The 20,900-nt window shown below is 54.1% G+C and overlaps 1 protein-coding gene and 1 long non-coding RNA gene across 3 annotated transcripts in view; one reads left to right on the top strand and one right to left on the bottom strand.

Annotated features, from left to right (window-relative positions):
- The window catches only part of Sgsm1 (small G protein signaling modulator 1), a 65,241-nt gene that overhangs the window by 43,768 nt on the left and 573 nt on the right, over positions 1-20,900 (bottom strand). For both annotated transcript variants that reach the window (XM_087578139.1, NM_001105937.2), the window contains exons 3-5: positions 3,132-3,207; positions 1,148-1,310; positions 582-734 (exon numbers count right to left, since the gene is read on the bottom strand). In XM_087578139.1, coding sequence (XP_087434265.1) covers positions 582-734; positions 1,148-1,310; positions 3,132-3,207 — 392 coding nt within the window. The remainder of the gene's footprint in view (positions 1-581; positions 735-1,147; positions 1,311-3,131; positions 3,208-20,900) is intronic.
- On the top strand, positions 12,439-13,738 carry LOC134481307 (uncharacterized). The gene is made up of 2 exons (XR_015634395.1): positions 12,439-12,579; positions 13,106-13,738. It is a non-coding gene; the product is annotated as an uncharacterized LOC134481307 (long non-coding RNA).

The raw sequence follows: 20,900 nt of genomic DNA, 5'->3' as shown, positions 1-20,900 counted from the left end.
ACGTAAATATCAATAGAGAGACGTAAAAGTTGGTTCAGGCTGGAGGGACGGCTCCACGGTTAAGTGCCCACTGCTCTCATAGAAACCCCGGGTTTGATTCCCAGCCCCCACGTGGTGGCTTACAATGATCTGTAACTGTGATTATCAGGATGGGAACTGGTCAAAAAGTCTCACACTGTAAAACATTGACATCAGATTAATCTGGAAGGGTCTAGCCTCGTTGTGTATTTTCAACAATCCGTAGCCCGCTAGAATCATTTCTACATCTTCTCCGTAAATCACCCCGTGCTTTTTAGCACTAAGGCACACAGAGGGAGACGACTGTTCTGCGGTCATCGCAGAAGGACGGCATCCAAGATCCCTTTATCTTGCCCTAAATGTGAAGTCCCCGTTTGCACAATGCTCTTCAGCACCTGAATCCTCTCCAGCTTTCAAGCTAGTTAGCTCAGGGTCACACATGCAGAAAGCTTTTGTTCAAGCCTTTCAAACCTCAGTGGGGGGGAAAAAAACATTTATTCTCGAGGGCGCGGTTCCCAGAATGGCCAGCGGGTGGCGGCAGAGCGCAAGCATCGGTCTCTCACCTGCTGTTTTCTACCAGGTAGTGGACGATTTTGTCCAGGACCCTCTCGAACAGGGCGGTGCGGATCCACAGGTGCTTGATGGCCAGCGGGGACAGGTTGGGTAGCTTCGGCAGCTTCCGCACGTTCTCTTGCAGGCCCTGGATCTGGTTTCGCCTTTAAGACGGCGGTAGGAAAGAATACACTCAGGGGGGTACTTCAGGACCACAACTCTGCTGAGTGTGAAGTAACCGGGGCAGGGTTGTGAAGGACGGAGGTGAGAGTGCCTTGGCACTTACAGAGCTAGGGGGAGAGCTGAGTGGTAAGAGGGAAGGTCAGAGGACAGAGGGCAGAGCGTGTGCCAAGGTTTTGGTGTGGGGAAGGCTGGTATGTCTGAGGAGCAAAAAGGAAGGCAGAGGGGGAGGGGGAGGGAGAAAGGGAGGTGGAGGAAGAGAGGCAGGTGGTGTGACTTTCTTCCGGCTGAGGGAACCAAGCATTGCCCTCCAGGCTCGCCCCAGCCACGCCCCTGCACACTCACGCCCTCCAGGTTCGCCCCGACGTGCCCCCATTCCCCCCCCACACACACTCACGCGCTCTCAATGAGTTGCTCCAGCTCCTGGACCTTGCGGCTCAGCTCCTCGGCCGGAGGGAAGCCCTTGCCCACCTTCATGAAGAGCGCCGCGATCTTGTTGCTTCGCAGGAAGCCGGCCGCCCTCCGCCGCAGTCCATGCAGCACGCAGGCCTCCACGGCCGCTGCGGGGACATGGTGGTCGCTAGCTGCCCTGTCTCTTGTGTACAGTCCCCAGCACCAAGAGCGACAACAGTGCAGAGAAACCGCACCCGTGCCGGCTTGTCAGGTGCGCCAAAGGAGTCAAGAGAGGTTGGCAGCTAACGCGCACGTGCACGGGGCCAAGGTCCACCATCTCTCTACATCCCATCAGCCCTGCCGTGTGGCTGTGGGAGATCACACCCTCTCTTTCTGCCTTAACCTCCCCTCGAAAGAGCGTGTGCACAGTGAGTAGTAACCGTGGGTCACCATCAACAGCTGCTGTCATTGTGACAATTGTCAGCTCCCTTACCATCACCTCCACTGTCACCATCGTCTATCACCACCATCACCATCCTCACCACTACCACCACCCTCACTCTGCTCCTCGCCACCGTTGTCCATCTATCACTGTTGTCCAAGCTACATTTTGTGTCAACTTGACACAAGCTAGAATCATCTGATAGGAGAAAAGTTCAATTGAAGAAACACCTCCACAAGACCCGGCTTCAGGAAGCCCTGTGCAGCCTTTTACTCATTAGTGATCGATTGGGGAAAGCCCCGCCCATTGTGTGTGGAGCCAGCCCATTGTGGGTGGAGCCATCCCTGGGCTGGTGGTCCTGGGTTCTATAAGAAAGCAGGCTGAGCAAGCCAGTAAGCAGCACCCCTCCAATGGCCTCTGCATCAGCTCCTGCCTCCAGGTTCCTGCTCTGCTTGAGTTCCCGCCCTGCGCAGGTTCCTGCCCAGACTCCAAGCTGAAATAACTCTTCGCACAGTTGCTTTTGGTGTTTGTCACCAGCAGTATAAAGCAGACTGGGACGTGAGGGAGGATGCGAACCCTGCTGTGCCTGCTACAAAGGATGAGGTTCCACCCCACCCCCACCCCAAACGCTCCATGTGAAGCCAGAGTCACGGGTGCCCAGCCGCATGGATGGGGGTTGGCAGGATGGCTAGGTGTCTGTGCTCAGGCATCTTCCCCGGGCCACGATCACAGGAGGGGACCCCGCTGTGCACTACTGGTGAGACATTCCATGTGCTAAAGTTCCAAGAAGAGAACCTTCTTGGACGGAGCTCCCGATTCAAAACACCCGCCATGAGCTTCAGGTCCCTTCCCCACCCCCTACCATGAGCATGAGGTGACTGCAGGCACCGGGAGCCCAGTCTCTGGCCGACATCCAGGCACAGTAGGAACCTGTCTGCTCCTGAGCAGGGTCAGCTTGCAGCAGATCCCAAGCCTTCAAAGGTCCATCTACTAAATGTGAGTCTCAAGACACCTTGGAGGCTGCTTATCCCCCATACCCAATTATCCGTTACTGGGTCCTCTGTAGCCCAGGCTGGCCAGGAACCAATACATAGCTGAGGATGACCTTAAACCTGTGATCCTCCTGCCTCCACCACTGGAGTGCTAGGGTGGCAGGCATGCGCCACAGTGCCTGGCTTTACCCGATGCTGTGGGTGGAATCTGGGGTGCTGAGCATTTGAGGGGAGCGCTCTACCAACCAAGCCCAGCCCCAGCCCTCGGCACCCTTTTAGCTCCATCCTTTACCCATCCTGTGCCTCAACGGGATGCGTCAGGGTAAAGGGAGCCCTCCACAGGACACAGGGGGCGACCCCCCCCCACGCCCAACTCACAGCTCTGCATTTCCAAATCCACTTCCTCCTGCGGAGTGCCCTCCGCATCCCAAAATAACCTGGGAGTCACAAAGCCCAACATGACGCAAGAGCTGCCTCACAGGTACGCCTCCTCTGCTGCAGCCCAGCCAGGAAGCTGCTCCTCATTGCCTCCGCTGAGGCGGTCACCAACTCACCGCAGAAGGAGATGATGTGGCTGCTGTCCTCATGGACGAACTTTCGGGTAACAGCCTCCTCCATGATCTGCTTCACCTGCAGGGCACATAGGGGGGTGGAGGAGAGGCTGACTGGATGGGGTGCTGCACCCCCGGGCTCGCAATTCTCCCACCAGAGTGTTTGCAGGCTGTCTGGGGTGTTTGGGTAAACCCCTCTTCCTTCCACAGCCTCTTGGCATGGGGCAGATCTGTGCCCATTTCACTTAGTTTGCGTGGAGGTCTGTCACCTCTTCCAGAGGTCACGCAAAATGTACCATCCTGCACACAACTACCAGAATTGTTCCCTTCCCTTGCCCACCAGAGAGCCTGTGAAGAACTCAGCATGGGTCCAGGTCTGAGCTCTGATTCCTGTGGCATCCTGCCTGCGTCTCTCCTCCAGAATACAAGTCCCCCTTCTTTGCCTTTGCCTTATCCGCAATGAATATTATGTGCTCGGTAAAGGACTTGTGGGCGCATGGTAACTCCGTGAGTCTGAAGATACAGGAGTGAAATGGGCAGCATGGGGATGGTCAATTGTGGGATCTAGGAAAGATGGGTTCAAGTCCCTACGTGGGACCCAGCAGGTTTTGGAAAATAGAGGCTCAGGAGTGCCCACCTGCCAGGGAGGGAGGGATGGAACAGAATGAAATCCCATCTTGGGATACACCATGCTGAGTGACTCCTGGGAAGGCAGTTGAGGTTACTCAGGAAAAAGATAGCTGGCTTTGTGAACCGTTCTTACCTGAGGGGCTGGAATGCCCTCTGGCTTCCCTGGGTTTACCTCCCACTGTCTCCAGAGGCATGGTCTAATCTAAGCAAAGACTGTCCCTCTGGTCCTCAGTTTCCCCACCTTGAGACTGAGGTCAAAAGGTGATCCAAAGGCCTGTCCCAGAAATCCATCCCAAGACCTCTAACAAGAGGCGGGAGTAGCTACGTCCTGGACCCCCACTCAGAGATTCGCCATTCTGTGTTCTTGTGGCACACCACACGCTTGCCTGACAGGGGTGTTGCCCTCGGACCCTGCTGCCCCCTCCTCTTCCTGGCGCTTGCTTTCTGGAGGTACAGACAGGATAGAGCACCATTGGCACTCTGTTACACAGCACTAAGTGCTCCGATGGCAGCCGCAGCCAGTCCGCCCCTATCAGCACCAGCACTGTGGACAGCACCCAGCTCTTCCAGTCCAGCTTCGCTAGGAAGTGTTCTCAACAGGAACCCGGCGTGAAATTACCCTGTTTCAAAGGTGCGATTATGATTCGAACCCAGGGCCTCACACGTGCCAGGCAAGCACTCCACCAGTGAGCCACGCCTCCACCTGAATCTTTTATGCACATCACACTGGGATGAAACAGGATGTCAGGAGCAGGGGGCAAGACCTACACATTTGTGGAAAGGAAATTACTCATGGGTCAGAGGAGCTACAGGAGACATTAGAAGGCATCCTGAGGTAAGTGTGAGCAAACACTGCACGCCAAGACGTGTGGGAGGACAGAGCTGAGGGGAGACTATAGCGGGAAAGCACGGTGGCAGAAGAAGGAAGACCTCGCACGACAGCTTACCTTTATGCCCTGGGAATTAGCAAACGGGAAGAAATAAGCCCAGGACCCAGAAGGAAGGAAAGATTGCTGCAGAGATAAAATGACGTAATTGGGCTGTCGAGATGGCTGTGTGGGTAAAGGTGCTTGCTGCCAAACGTGACCGTCTGAGTTCGATCCCTGGCACCCACGTGGTGGGAGGAGAGAATGGGCTTTCACAAGCTGTCCCTTGACCTCGGCATGCACACCCGCACACAATAAATAATGTAAGAAGAAAAGTACATGAGTAACAAATTAAAGCAAGCAAGCTAAACTTGGCGGCTGGGCCGTAGTTTGCTGACTGTGTGAGCACAGCTCTAGCAGGCTAATGTCCTCTGAGTCCTGGCCCAGCCTTCCTGCCCAGGTGGTCTAGCTGAGGGGCTCTGCTAACTGGATGACACGCCCACAGTGTGTTACTCCAGGCCCCTGCAGTGTCTACTCCGTCTTCTGTAGGTAAGGCTCTGCTGCCAATGTCCCTCTTCTTCAGAGGCGGCCATCTGCCTGTCCCCGCTGGGGCTGTTCTGACGCAGCCCTGCTGCCCATGTGTGGAGATACTGGGTCCCATCTGCTCTGTGTTCCCAAAGGAAGCCATGAACATCCTCTGGACATGTGGCAAGTCCCCAGCTTTCTCTGAGGGCTCAGAGCTCGGTCAGAGCAAAGAACAGCCCTGGTGAGTTCTGTTACCTATCATTGGGTACCTTCAGCCACCCCCAACTCTATTTCCCAGAATGTCTCATCTCCTTCCATTCTCTCCCTTGATATTTCTCTTGCACCCCAGACTCTCTGGCTGTGACAAGTCACTGGCCGTGTGCTGGGTTGTATCTCCCCTTCCCACCCCCAGACTGGTTATCGTAAAACGCTGCCTCCTACTGACTGAGAATATGATCGTATTTGTAAAGAAAACCTTTAAAGTTAGCTTATGGAGTGGTCCCTGGTCTAGTACGAGCAGTGTCTCCATAGAAGGAGGGAAACAGGGTCACAGGATGGTCCAGAGAGAAGATGCAAGAGAGAAAATTGCATCTAGAAGCCAAGAGGAGAGGCTTGGACTTCAGCCTTCCTTCACAGCCTCCAGAGCTTCAAGACAGCACATCTCTGCCTTGCATGGCGACCTGCCTGTGGGATTCTGTTACAGCAGCCCAAGCGAATGAAAGCACCCACTATCTGCAGCGCCAGGACTCTCCTCTCTGTACCTTTGATTGAACCACCCGGCTAACCTAGTGGCTTCCTCTTCCAGACTCTACTCCTTCCCAGGTGGCCCAGCTCTGACATCTGTGGGGTGTGAGATTTGGCACCTTCGTCCCCCTTGAGCATCTTTGAAGGGCATTCCCAGCTCCCCTGAAGCATTCAAAGAGGACCACTTCCTCTGTCTGCCTCTGCTCGCGCCCCTGTCCTTGGTGCTGAATCAATCCCCACCCGGAACTGCTGAGATAGGGAACCACAGGCGAGAGACACAGGAAACCACGGGACCAAAAGACCCTGAAACCACAGCGGGACATGAAGAGGCGCCTCGGTCTCTTGGTCAGCTCCTGCATGTACACACTGAGAGAGTGAGGTGTGAGGATGGAGACAGACAGGCCAGCCTGGGGGCTTCAGGTCCAAAGATCTGGGCCAGAGGAGAGGCCTAGGGAAACACAGAGGCTCAGCTCAAGTCTTGGCCCCTCCCTTAGCACTCGTTTTCTGTGACCCAGGTTAGCAGTGTTCACCAATCTGGTCAATGCTCACTTGTGCCTAAACTGCACTGGAATATTAGAAAGGAAGAGAAGACCAGGGGTGGTGGGTAAGGTGTTCCACATTTTTCAGTGGGAAGAGGTGGCAGGGACTATGAGAGAAGGCATTGTCCAAGCTTCCTCAGGAAGAAAGGACCCTTGACTGAGGCTTGTCCCTGCAAGGTTGCCTCCTCTGCCCTCTTTTCCCTCCTCCCCATACACCATCATGAAGGGTGGTGCTGGTTCCTTGTTCCTGCTCTTTCCTCACCTGCCTGATGTCTCCTGGTCCCCTTCCCTCTTTAGCCAACAACCTCTTTTTAAACTCATTTTTCCTACGAGCAGTTTGGGGGAACCATCTGTTTCCTATTGGCACCTTGACCTGACTGGACACACACGCTGTCTGTTGACAAAAACTCAGAGAAGTTGAGCATCTTCCCTGAGCCCAGGGCTCTCACATGGGTCAGAGTGAGAGGTGGCTGCAACTGAGACCCTTCCGCCTACGCTGGCCCCAGGTCTAGCTGGATGATTTCACAGGAGTTAATGACCAGCTCTGCCCAAGGCCAGAAAAAGAAATTAAAAAGTCTGGTGAGTGGCACCATGGTGGAAGCTTCCCTCCCACAAAAGGTCACCAAAGCCTGTGGAGGAGGGCACTTCAGCAGGAGGCACGAGGCTGTGCCATTGTAAGGGAGAGGAGCTCTCCGGACAGACCAGGGGCAGAGCAGTCTGGGAGGAGGGTTGGAGGCCAGCAAAGACTCCTGGCAGGGTAAGAGATGGAAGTGAAGTCATGGACAAAGGCTGGGACACAGGAGGGCAAGGTGTGTCAGTGACACCCTGCAGGGACTTTTGGGAGGCCACAGGAGTTCAAGGCGATCAGTAAGCTTTTATTCTCCTGCAACCACTGGGTGTCTGGTATCTGGCTGCATTCCCCCATGATGCAGCTCGTTCTTTGGGAAACCCTTAAGAACTGGTGGGTGGTGGAGGGGCTGGAGAGATGGCTCAGTGATTAAGGCTACCGACCTCTCTCCTACAGGGACCTGGGTTTACTTCCCAGCACCCGGTGGCTCACGATTGTCTATAATTACAGTTCCAGAGGACCTTCTGGCCTCTGTAGGCATCTGCATGGTGCACGTATATAAGCGCTGACAAACAGAAACAGAAAATAAATAAATAAACGTTAAGAATTGACTTGTGTAGCTGTGCACATTTTTTTTCTTTTTTTCAGAGCTGGGGACCGAACCCAGGGCCTTGCGCTTGCTAGGCAAGCACTCTACCACTGAGCTAAATCCCCAACCCCAGCTGTGCACATCTTTAATCCCAGCACTGGAGAGGCAGATCTCTGATCTCAAGGCCAGCCTGGTCTACAGGGTGAGTTCCAAGATAGCCAGGGCTATAGAAAGACTCTGTCTCGAACAACAACAGCAACAACAACAACAACAACAAAACAAAACAAAACAAAACAGTCTAGGAGCCCACCCAGAGCTGGGCATGGTGACACAGTCCTGAAAATCAGGCATTCAGAAGTGGCAGGAAGATCAGGCAGTCTAGACGAGCCTGGCATAAAAAGGCAGAGACCTTTTCTAAAACCAGAAAGAAAAGAAAAAGCCAACAGCAATAACACCAAACAAACAAAACAAAAACCCGCAAAGTAGATTTGCCCAGCTGGGTCTCACCCTGTGGGAGAGCTGGCAAACACATCTACAAGGCACAGTGGAGGTGAGATGGCACGGACTCTCCACAGGGGGCGCTCACACGCCTTTGTGAACGTCTCCACTCGAGGCAGCCCAGCCAGGGACACAGCCCGCAGCCCTGCCCTTCCACGTAGGCCGCCACACCTGCCTCCGTTCAGACACCAGCCCTGCCCTTCCTCCCCCAACCCTCTCGCCTGTAAATATTTAAACAGCGTAGGAGAACTGATCTCCAGAGAGAGCCGGGGCAAGCTGGGAAGCTCTCCCAAGCCAGAGGGCTGCTGTTCCTGGGCCCACTGCTGCCCGGCTTGATGACCACAGCGTGTCCACGCCCTCCCACAACCCACCTGGAGCTCTGCCAGGTTCCAAATGGATGCCCAGGTTATGTTGAAGTCTTTGACTTGGGTGGGACCTGTTGCCCCAGCCCACAGAACTTGGCTAAACATTCCAGAATCTGCAGTCAAAATGCCTTCCCCCAGGAGGCTGCACAGAGCTGCACCAAATCGACACAGGCCTTCTAGGGGCAGAGATAGAACAGGGGTTTGCTGAATGAGGATCCTGAGCCCCTGTCTACACGGCAGGTGCTCATATGTGATGGTGACCACCCTGAGGCTGTCGCCACCATAATGTCAGGCACCTAGGCTTAGGTAGTTCCCAGAATTGTCCCCAGCCCCTGTCCTTCCCGATGGGGCTTGTATGTCAAAGACCAAAGTCAGCAAGGGCTAGGGGGAAAAAAAGGCTTTCTGGATGTGGGGAGAATGGCCAGACTTAGCACAGGATAGCCCCGCCCACGCAGATTTCAGATGCAGGGGGATGGTGTTAGTGAAAGCGCATCTCGGACATTATAGGGAGCGTTGCGGGGTGTTCTGAGTTTTTATTTGGGAAACCTGGGGCGCTGACTTTAAGGCCACAGTCAAGGTCATGTGGCTTCTTTTACTTTGGTGTTTACAAACCTTTAAAAGTTTTAAAACTGGGCTGGAGAGATGGCTCAGCAGTTAAGAGCACTGACTGCTCTTCCAGAGGTCCTGAGTTCAAGTTCCAGCAACCACACGGTGGCTCACAACTATAATGGAATCCGATGCCCTCTTCTAGTGTGTCTGAAGACAGTGACGGTGTACTCACATATATAAAATAAACAAATCTTTAAAAACAAGTGTTAAAACAAATGGCTTGCCTTAACAGTGGACACACATAATGGACTTGGTCCATAGGGTCCCCTGGTTGGAGGTACACACTACACAGGCCTGCATAGAGGTCCCCGGGGGTATTGCTTATCCCCTGGGCCCAGCTAAGCCCCCTCTAGCTCCAGCTGGCACCGACCTCCGGCAGCCGAAACCTAGGCTGGTGAGTGATGGAGCCAAGAGGCTGTGTCTGGGCTGGAGTCTCTGGGCACCAGGCCTGCTACCTTCCAGAGGAGGATGCTATGGTGAACACCTAAGGGCTTTGCAGGGCGGCTTTAAAAATAGCCCTTGTCAGAGGAGTATGAGGAAGGAGGGGTGACCCAGCATCCACTGAACTATCAGGGTGACAGACGGGAGGTACTACAATTCTGCTTGACTCAAAGGCACGTCCCGGAGCTGAGGAGACGGCTCAGCAGGTAAAATGGCCTGGGTTTGGATCCCAGGAACCCAACAGCGCGAGTGAGCACTGTTCTCTGAAGTGATAAAACTGGGTCTAAGAGACCTGAGAGGGAGGTCAGAGAGGGCTTCCTGGAGGTAGCAAAGCCCCACAATCTGAAAGACAAGCCAAAACTACTACTGTAGGCCTCGGTTTCCCCAGCTGTAAAGCAGGGAGAAGAATCTGCCTGTATCTGTCTCCACAGAGCTCCAGGAAGGGAGGGGCAGGTGCAAAGATCCCGTGGCGGTTTCTAATTTGCTATGGGAAAGGAGAGTTCCTGAGCGGGGGATGGGGGTGGGGTCGGGGAACATGGGGATATTTTGAGAGGCTCTGCTCCCCCAATCCCCAGCCCCCAGTCACAAGCAGACCTGGAGGAAGGAGGGGGAGGCTTGCTCCAAGCTGCTGTTTCCATGCTGGCTCCAGCTTCGTCTGCCTCCCCCACACCCCGCCCCTTCATGGGTGTCACCCCCTCCTGCAAGAGCCAGAGGACAGGGGACTCCCACCGCCTGACCTCTGCCTATGCATCCTTCTCCATGCCAATCACCTCCGGCTTCTCTCCCACTCTGAACCCCTGCTCACAGGGCAAATGCCTGTTAGAAGCCAGCTAGAGGGTGAGCTCAAGTTCTATGCAAATTATATTCAAATGAAGGGATTTGAGTATTTACGCATTTGAGCATCTCAAGGGCGTCCCCACCACTTCTCTCGGAAATCCCAAGAGCACTGCGCTGAAAGCTTTTCCCAGGCTGCCTTCAGGGTGTTTTAAGTAGCAACCCGAAATGGCCACCTGTGGGGCACTCAGCTTGGCAGCCATGGCGGTCCAAAGCCTGCATTATCTGTCCATGCTGGGCCAGGCACACAGTAAACTGTCTTGTTCACCCCTTCTCTTCCTCATTCATTCATTCGTTCGTTCGTTCGTTCATTCATTCACTCAACAGCTGCCTATAGGCACTTGCTACATACAAGTTGGTGTGACACACATGAGCCCAAAGATCCATGGTAACCTTGCATCATGGGTGTCACTGTTCCGTCTTCCCTGCCAGACTGGAGCCTGTGAGAAGATCGGGACTTGAATCAAGGCTGGGGAGCCCCAGGCTGTCTCAGGTGGAGCCCCCCCCCCCCCCCGGCAGCAGGGTCCAGGCAGCTTGCTCACTTGGCCCCTGAAACTGAACATCAGCATCAGGGTCACCGACGGTTCCTGGCTCTCCAGCCTTTATTCAGCTTCCGTGGGTCACCTCTCCCTGCTCGCCTGGCACACACTGGCTCCCTGGGAGAATCGTGCTCGCAAAGGAACGTGCGTTTCTCATATGCCAATTACCAGTACGAGGAAGGCGGTGCTCAAAGGCAATGCGGACTGCGGACTACGGCATTCTGGAGCAGGTGCGCACGCAGGGGTGGGGTGGAGATGGGGGTGGGGGTGAAGGGACTAGAGACTGCAGGCCTGGGAAGATGACCCACAGCGTGGAGGGGTGCGAGCTCGAAGGCAGGTCAGGGAACTGTGACACTAGAGAGCGGGAAGCCCCTGGGGCCAGGGTTGTTGGGAAATCTTTCCCCTGCCCTCTCCCAACCCACCTGCTCTAAATAGGTGTTGGGGCTGGCTGGCGGATGGAGGTCTGTGGTTCAGGCGACTGGGCCACAGTTAATGGTTTACTTGATGGCTATAAAAAGGTACTGGGCGGAGTTCCCTGACCATCTGAGGACTGCCCAAACCCCCACAACCACGGGAAAAGGTGTTCTCGACAGCAGATGAGGTTTCTATTAACCAGCCCCCTGTACTCCTGCGCCAGGGCCCCAGACCCACCCAGAACCCTTCCCTTTTCCTGGGATAAGAGGGTTGGGAGGAGCCTCAGTCTCCTCCACACGCAGGGGAAAAAAAAAAAAAAGAGCCCCGAGCGTGCTTCACATTCCGCCCACACCGGAGAGCCGCCAGCCTCCTCACAGGTGCGCTGCCCACCGCACGGCCAACAGACCTCCCTGGCAACGCCCCATCTCCAGACGCACAGCCCTGGAGATGAGCAAGCCAGCACAGATGCCTCCTCTCCCCAAGAACGTCTAAACTTGGGAGGATGTGAAAAACTAAAGCCTTGGGGAGCTGCTTAAAACACTCAAATAAGTGCCGGGCGTGGTGACACACACCTTTAATCCCAGCGCTCGGCACGTGGGGTACAGGGGTGGGGTGAGGCAGAGGCAGGAGGATCACCGCGAGTCCGAGGCTAGTCTGGCCTACAAAGCAAGTTCTAGGACAGCCAGGGCCACACAGAGAAACCCTGTCTCAAAAAGCAAACGAACAAACAAAAACAACGCTCAGATAAATCAGAAACTGACTTTACCCTCCCAGATCTTAAAATGGAAAGCGGTGAGAATGTTGTTTTTAAGGGATGGTTTTAGATCCCGACGCCCGCCTGCTACCTGCTGTGTGTCCTCGGACAATTCACTTCACTTCTCTGTGCCTCCATTTAAACGTCTCCAAAATGAGGTAACACAGAGGCCCGCCCCTCAGATGGCTGAGATTTGTTTGTACTGCACATGCAAATGTATATCAAGTACTTGATAGATTATCTAAAATGTGATAGAACTTTCTAGAAATGCACTGTAGACCCGTCCTCCCATTCGGTAGCAATAGCTCTGTGGTTCCACCGAGTCCTTGCAAAGGAGCTGGGATTAGTGAGGAATAGTCTTATTTTCACGTGCGCGCACGCGTTCACGTGTGTCCGCCACTGCGCATGTGTGGAGGTGAGAGGACATCCTCAGGTGCCAGCCCTCTCCTCCGCCCTTTGTTTTTCTGTTTCTCATGCCATGTCAGCTGTGCTGCGAGTTCGAGGATCTTCCTGATTCTGCCTCCCACCTCCTGCAGGTGCGCTAGGATTGCAGCCCCTGGTGCTGCGTTTTAAATTTAACCGGGGACCAGAAAGTAGGGGCTTGTGGCTAAGTCACGCAGGCGCACTGGCACAGGTTGGAATTAGGCCCTTCAAGGGCCCTTACAGAACTGGAAACCACACCGTCTTCGAGCTTATGTCACGCTGTCCGGCCGGAGTGACTGACAGCCCCTGAGAATCTCTAGGCTGAAAACGTGAGGCCCCAAATGATGGCGCAGGAGGCGGGGCTTCTGGGAGGTGATGAGGTCAGGGGCGTGGCCTCGTGATAGGTTTGCGTCCTCGGAACCGGGCACAGAGCCCTTTCCCTCCCGTTTACTTAGTGAGCACAGTAATGGAAGTCTGTCCGCCTCCCTGGAGCTCGGCTGCCCTGACCTCCAACCTCCTGATGCAGGCGCAGGCAGGCAGGTCAAACTCCCTTCTGGCTATGGGCAGCTGTGGTTCCAGCCCAGTGTCCTGCTTCCTGATGCCATCTCCTACCCATGTTACTCTGCTCTGTCCCTCCAGGCTTGACCAATCACAGCGACCTGCCCCACTGTGGTGGGCACAAAAGGATCGCGTCATTTAGGCCGGACCAGACCCAAAGCCAATTTCCTGTGACGTCAGTGCTGTGACTGAGGACGTTACAGAGCCAAAGAACGCGGCGAAATGCAACCCACAGCGATGGAAGGGGCCTGAGGACATCACCGGAACCGCGGGATGTAGCTGTCCCTAAACCCGCCCACCCCAAACCTCCCAGACACTTGAACTGAGACATCTATTAGCCCCTTCGCTTTGTAGACTTAGTTTTCTGGCTGTTTTTAATTAGGACTGATTGAAGCTGAAACGAACAGTAGACAGACCGTGCTCTGCTGCTTTTTGACTGTGTGAGCTTCTCTGTGTTTATTAACCTCTCTGGCCTTCAGTCTCCTTGTCGGGAGGGGACCAGCTGCCTGGTCCACTGGAGGACTGCTTTGTTATTAAATGAGAAACGGAAAAGCAGTTAGCATTCGTGTTCAGTAAAGGGAGGCTGCTACAGTTTTACTAATCAAGCATAATTTACTAAACAAGAATAACCAGAAGGGAATGCATTCAATGCCGGAGTAGCATCAGGTCTCTAAATTACCAGAGACCTGAATTAAATAATTAACTAATTACAAATCATGGAGTCCGGGCTGGCTTCAAACTCCCTATGCGACTGCAGATGATTTTGAACTCCTGATCCTCCTGCCTCCACCTCCCTAGTGCTGGGATCGCAGGCAGCCATCCATGCCTGGTTCTCCATATGGTTCATTTTTACTATGTCTCGTCTGGCTATTTTGTGTTTGAGATGGGATCTCTCTACACGGCTCTGAATGTCCTGGATCTCACTACACCCATCATCGCCTGCCCTGAGCTCACAAGAGATCCATCTGCCCCTGCTCACAGTCTGTCCCTGTGAAGAAGGAACCAGAGTCCATTCTCCAAGCTCCCCAACTATTGAAAGAAATAACAGTCAGCATTCAGAACTCTTAGGATCCAGGGCCTGGGGACACAGCAGCCAGAGGGTGATGCCCAGTGAGTCTGGCTTCCTTGGGCTTCCTCTCCGGTGGGCTGACTGAGAAAATGGAGCTGGAGGAAAGACCCTGCTCTCTACCCCAGGACAGGGACATAGCCTGCTGAAGGCTCAGCTATTCCGACTCGACTCCTAAGAGAGGAGGGTGGCAGGCTTCAGGACAGCAGGGACAGAGAGGTGTCACTACAAAGGAGAGAAGGCTGTCGAGGGTCTATCATCGGGGAGGGTCACACACTCCCCAAGGTCGTGCTTCATAAGGACTCATGCATTGTTGGTTTGGGCTCCCATAAAAAGCAGAACAGAGTTGGAAGTGGGGCTTGGCTGTAGCATGGGCATCTCTATGAGCTAAGGTGAGTGACCTGCCATCCCGTGCCTCCTTAATGGCTGTCATAAGACATGGTGTTTCATCAGCCTCAGGGGGCCTGGGGAGGGCCAAGAGAGGTCAGCCAGGTCCATGCCACATGTCATCCAACGGCTCAGCCCAGCCCTGCCTGAGTGGCTGTGGCTTGTTCCCGGGAAGACTAGTCGGCAGTCTTTATTACATCGTAAACACAGACTTGACCCATCCAGAGCCGCGTGAACAGGCACGAGTGGGCTTTCTGAGCAGGGTGCCGGCCAACTGGGATGCTCGGAGGTCTTGGGCTGGCCAACTCACTCACCTGGGAGGTGGGAAGAGGAGGAGATGGGGCAAACCGGCTCCTCACAGAGCAGCAGCAGAGGCTTCCTCGAATGTCACCAGGCAGACTCAAGGTCTGATGGTAGCATGGACGTTTAAATATGACCATACCTGAATCCGATTGCTCCAAACTCCCCAAACGCCTGAACTAAGAAATTCATTTTCGCCTTCCAGCCTCCCACCCCCTTTTCCTGGGTTCTGTAGCCAGCAAATGCTGGCACTGGGAACAAAGCAGTCCTGATCTTTCTGTTAAACTGCATCAAATACTCTTAGCAGCTCCTGGAGCCCCTCCTGAGCTGCTGCAGGGGAAGGCCTGCAGGGGGACAGGTGTAGGAGGTGCGGGAGCAGCCTTGCATGCCTAGTGCTACCCACAGCTCCCAGAAAGTCACCTTGTCAGAACTTTGAAAACACATCAGGTGTGGCAGTGGGCTAATGAGACTGTATTAACCATGAGGAGTTCTGCTCTCCAAAGACCACAGACAGGGCATACATGCATGCTCACATGGGCATGCACACACACACACACATCACATTCACACATACTCAATGGCAGTTTCAGAGCCTCTACTCCACACAACAGGAGCAACAGCAGCTCCCAGCTCATGAACAGGAGCTCGCAAAGAATGAGACAGAAAGCTGAACACAGTGGTGCATGCTGTGAGCCCCAGCACTTGGGAGGCAAAGGCAGGTGGATCTCTTTGAGTTTGAGGCCAGCCTGGTCCACAGCGTGAGTCCCAGGACAGCTAGGGCTACACAGTGAGACCATCTCTCAAGAAAGAAGGAAAGAAAGGTGGGGGAGGGGAGTGGAGGTGAGTCTGAGCTTCCTCTCCCATATAGAGTCCTTGCCCTTTGCCCCACACTACTCTCTCATACCATCATCTTCCTCTCTGGCCCAAAACTCCGCCATGGCTCTCAGCTCAGACTAAAACGAAAGTCTCACTTGGTCACAGGCATGATGAGCCTCCCAGGTCTTCCTCTGGAGTTCATCTTCCCTCTTGTTCTCTCTGCTCCAGCCCCACTGACCTCCAAACGCAAGGACTCGTACATGCTGGAGGCTTGATGGAAGACATCAATAGCGACCCCTGTCTCTGCCCAAAGATCGCCCCATCACAGAGGCTGGCCCCGACCTCTCTGGCCAGCCCTCTCTTCTGTCTCTCCCCTGCCTTGTCTTATAACACTGAGCACCATCCATATTTGTTTATGGTTATATATGTATACATGTATGTATATGCACACATTTACACATGTGTATATAACATACGTATATATACACACAAAATTATCTTGAGTATATGTATGTGTATGTATATGCAGACACAGGTACACATTTATACACACATATATATACATACGTGTGTATATTACACACTAATGTCTATAATGTGAACATGTATGTGTATGTATATTTGCACATGTATACACACATATATAGGTATATACACACGTTTACATTGTACCTATATATGTATTTGTACACATACACACGTGTATATATATGCATACATATATACATATGTGTATATACACATACACGTGTGTATACATATGTTTATATTGTGTATGTGTATGTATGTACACATACATGTATATACACATGCATATATGCACATGTATCTATTGTGTATATGTATATATATATATATATTGTATGTGTATGTATGTATGTGTCCATGTACACATGGAGGTCAGAAGTTGATGTCTGGAATCTTCCTCAGTCATTTTCCATCTTCTTCTTTGACACAGGATCTGAAGTCCACTGATGGATTACAATGTCTGTCCAAGAGCTCTGGGGATCATCCTGTCTCTGCCCTCCCCGGGCTGTATTTACACATTTGTCGGGTCTCACCCGAGCGCTGGGGATTTAAACCCAGACCAACAGGAAGCGATTTACCCCACGATTCACCTTCTCATCCGTGCCCCTGCTAGACTGTACAGCAAGAGCGTCATTTCCCAAGCTGCCGCTTCCTGAACAAGGTTACACCCCAGGGATGCTCAGTAAACATTCGTGGATGGAAGAAAGGGAAGGCGGGGGAAGAGAGGAACAGAAGTCCTTTTCTAGGAGCTGGGAGGATCCATGTTGATGGTGAGCAGGTGCAACAGTCTTGGAGCCCGCGCTCCCCGCTCTTGTGTTCTCTGTAGCATGGTCTTGTTACCTGTCTGGGGCGGGTAGGCAGCCGGCACAGGGCACACTGGCAACCACGCACTCCCCTCATCTCCCTCCTTTACACACATCTGCCCCAGACTGTGCTTCCACGGAGTTCTGAAGATCCTAGCTAAGCCTGCTGCTGTGTGTTCCAGGCAGGAGTCTCTGTTGATGGACGGGTTACGGTGGAGTGATGGGAGAGAGGTGATGGTAGTAGTGGTGGTTGAGCGGGGTGACCGTGGAGGTAATGAGGGCCGTGGTGATGATGGTGATACTGATGTCGATCACAGTGGTCAGAGCTGTGTTGATGGTGATGGTGGTGGTGGTGGTGGTGGTGGTGGTGAGGGGTGGTGGGTGGGGCAATCATGTTGGCATGTGGGGGTGTCTCCTATACCGCAGGGTGTTAAGTGGTGGCACCCCTGGCCTCTTCCTGCAGACCCTGGGAGCACCCACAGCTGTCACAAACCAAAATGTTCCCAGACACACCGAAGGTTCCCTGGGGCAGAGCTGCACAAGTACCCTAAGAACCTATTAACCCACACCCCCGCCCCCGCGCGTCTGATTCAAGCCTTGCGCGGTGACCTGCGTGCTATCTGGCAACTCTTTGGAGGTGGCCAAGCTGTCCTCAGTCCTACATTAAGAACTGCTGCGGACTTAGAGTAAAGCCCGAGCGTCTCCATGGCAACGCGGCTCAGTTCCCTGATGTTCCTTCAACCTCCTTAGCACATCCCCCTTCATCCAGTCTTCCACTTCAGCTGAGGCCGAAGGGATGGGGCGGGCTCCGCTAGACAGAGAGGGTGGCTCTGCTGGACAGTCCCCCCTTCAGCCCCCACACACACCCCCTCTCCACCCGGAGCTAGCCAAGGCTTCCTCTGCAGGATCTGTCTCCTGGCACTGACACGCTCCAGGGGTCTCAGCTGCTGCCCACCAGCCCCTGCTTTCTCCTCTCCAATTAAGAGGCCTCCTGGCAGCAGCCACAGGCAGGAAAACAAGGCGGTTAGTCACTTAGCTTCCGTTATCAACCTGGATCACGTGGCTGGCTCTTTTTAATGGCTGTTGTCATGACAACGGGAAGCCAGTCCCTGCTTGCTCTGGGAACCAAAACAAAATTAAGGGGTGGTGGCAGGGAGGGAAGGCGGGCCAGGGAGGAAACCGCTTAGAGCTGGGGGAGGAGGGGCTTTAGCTGGGGGAAACAGGGATGTGACACTGACCCAACCCCAGAGAAGCACAGGAGGGAGGCACGGTGGATGTCAGGTGACAGGGTGTATGTCTGTCACAGCTTATTCTGCTCACTGAGTCATCTTCATCCCTATTGTGACAAAAATGGACACCCAGACACTGGCAAAGATAAAGGCAGGTGCCCCCAGGAGACTGTGCAGTTCACAAGCCATTGGTTTGGGTGACACACACCCCTTTTCACTTGCCACATTCCTCAAGCTTCCCACCATCCCCCACTTGTTTCTTGTGTGTGTGTGTGGTGGGGGAGAACACCTCTCTTTCCAGCAGGTCCCCCCCTCCCCCCGCTCCAGCTGCCCCTGCACTCTCAAGTTCAGCATGTCCCTGCAGCCCAGTCCTCTATTGTCCCCTCTCTCTGCCAGGACTTTCCTGGTTCTCCACTGTCATACCCTGCAGGCTTGCAGGTATGTGTTTTTGCTCAGTGCTGGGGTGTGTGCAAGACCTCATGTCCCTTCCACAATCATCCTCTTTCTCATGTCACTACCTGGTCTGCCAGCACCTGCTTCCTCCAGCAGAGTGTCTCCATTCTGGACTTCCAACTCCTGCTCTAGTTGAACTTGGGGCTCCTTCCTGACCTACCTGACTGCAGTCCTGGGTCCCGGCAGCTCCCTAGGCTGCCTCTGGACACAGCTTCCAACCCCACAGGCTCTGTGGCACAGCTCTGTGGCAGGTTTGCACAGCTGTCTGGCTATCTAGGGATGTCCCCTGTCACCTCTTCCAGGACGAAGAGGGAGGCTGTGGCGTGCAGGGGTGTGGCTCATCTGAACTCAGAGACAGAGGGGATGATGCTTGCTAATCAGACTGGTAGGCAGATTCCCCCCATCCATATCTGACACTGGAGGGGTGGCTCATTACCCAAAGAGGTGGCCAAAGGAAGCAGTGTACAGAGCGGTAAGCTGAGGGGGATGACTTGGGAGCTTCCAGGTGACAGACTTCCTCCTGTTCCTCTGCGCTGGGTCTGTACACTTCAAACATGGTTTCCTGCCTCTGGCCACGCCATTCCTGGTAAGGTAATGGGAATCACACCACCCCTGGACCTCAAGAGCTTGGATGGCCTGGTGGTGGTGGTGGTGGTGGTGGGGTTATCCTACCTCTGGCCCTTCTTGGCTGGGTGCTGTTTGAAGCCACTCCCCCTCCTGTGAGCCCCGTCTTCACAGGGTGGCTACATCTGCAGTACACAGAACATGGAAACCCCCAAAGAAGCTTAGACCCTCAGAGCAACCGACCTCCATAAACGCAAAATTTAGAAACTGAGAAGTCTACGGTTGGGAACCCCAACTTCTGCTTCTGACTTTGAAGCTTTGATAATCTGCTCTCGGCAGGGCAGGAAAAGCCCACTCCACCCAGGCTCAAGCCAAGAAGGTGGCTCACTCCAAACCTAGTGGTCCCCCAGAGGCAAGGAATCCAGTAGACTTGTGGTCCCAAGGCAGGGGCAACACCCCCAAGGCATTTCCAGGAGCCCGAGCTACTGGAAATGAGGACCAGATGTAGGGGGCATGTGGGCCATGGGGCTGCACATGTCACTCTGCAGATGGGAAAGGGATGATCTTACAAAGAGAGGACTTATTGTGGTGAATGCTGAGGGGGCCTGTGGCACAGCCTGACATGAGTGTCTCCTAGGTGCCCCAGGGCCTTGCTGACCCTGTCTTCTTCTACATACAGTACATCCTATTTGGTCAACCGTTTCCCTAATGGAGGGGGGGTGTTAGCCCGAGGCTCTGACAGCCAAGGAACAGGCATCCCAGCCAGGGCTGGGTAAAAACCATGACTTCCAGCTTTAAACCTGTGGGCTAAGACCCTTCCTGGAAGGGCAGTGGTGTGAGGTTGCGGGGTTGGGGTCTGCATAGTCTCTCCAAACAGAGACAGAGGTAAGGACTGCTAGGCCTTTCCACGGGACCCCCCCCCTTCTATCTATCTTACGTATCACCTCAAGGGAAAATTCTAGAATCTGCAATCATCCGAGGAGCTGGCTCTTTAAAAGGAATGTGCTACACACAGAGACACAAACACAGAGACACACCCACGATCCCCAAGAGGAGGAAGGAGCGGGCAACAGGTCCCGGCCTCCAGCTGCCCAGGTGGCTGACACCAGGAAGGGAGGGCCTCCTGGGTGGCACCCCTAACACACACACACACACACACACACACACACGTATGTGCGTGCACATCACACAGTTATATACATAGGCATAGACACACACACCCACGCTCAGGAAGCAAGGGACAGACTCCTGCCTGGCTCACAGCCAGGCAAGATCTCAGGGTAAGAACCCCAAGATGAAGACGTGGGGGTGGGGGCTGAAGGATAGGGAGGGCAACGCCACACCATACGTACTCAGTCTTACTCATTCACACAAATGTACATATGTAGATTCACATGCGCACAAACAAGATATACATCAGCCTTAGGTATTTCCAGGCAGGTACACGTGTGTTTCCCATACACAGCCACATGTCCTTGGGAAACACCACAGGCCCACAGACATTTAAATGCCACCTCAGCCTTCTAAACTCTCCTGGCTCCCAAGGCCCTGGGAGGTCACTGACTGTGAACTCCTTGGTAAGGCTAGGCTCCCATCTCAGGGGTGGGAGGTGGGGTGGGGGTGGGGGGTGGGGGGTGGGGGGTGGGGGGTGCAGGCAGCCACTCCTGTCTGATTCCGTGGATCCGTGGAGGGACCTGCCCTGGGACCCTGGCCCAGGTCACAGGCTCTCC

The sequence above is a fragment of the Rattus norvegicus genome, chromosome 12 (assembly GCF_021556685.1).
Source record: "Rattus norvegicus strain SHRSP/BbbUtx chromosome 12, alternate assembly SHRSP_T2T, whole genome shotgun sequence".
Lineage (NCBI taxonomy): Eukaryota > Metazoa > Chordata > Mammalia > Rodentia > Muridae > Rattus > Rattus norvegicus.
The sequence above is the reverse complement of the archived record's forward strand: the minus strand, read 5'-3'. Positions and strand labels throughout refer to the sequence as shown.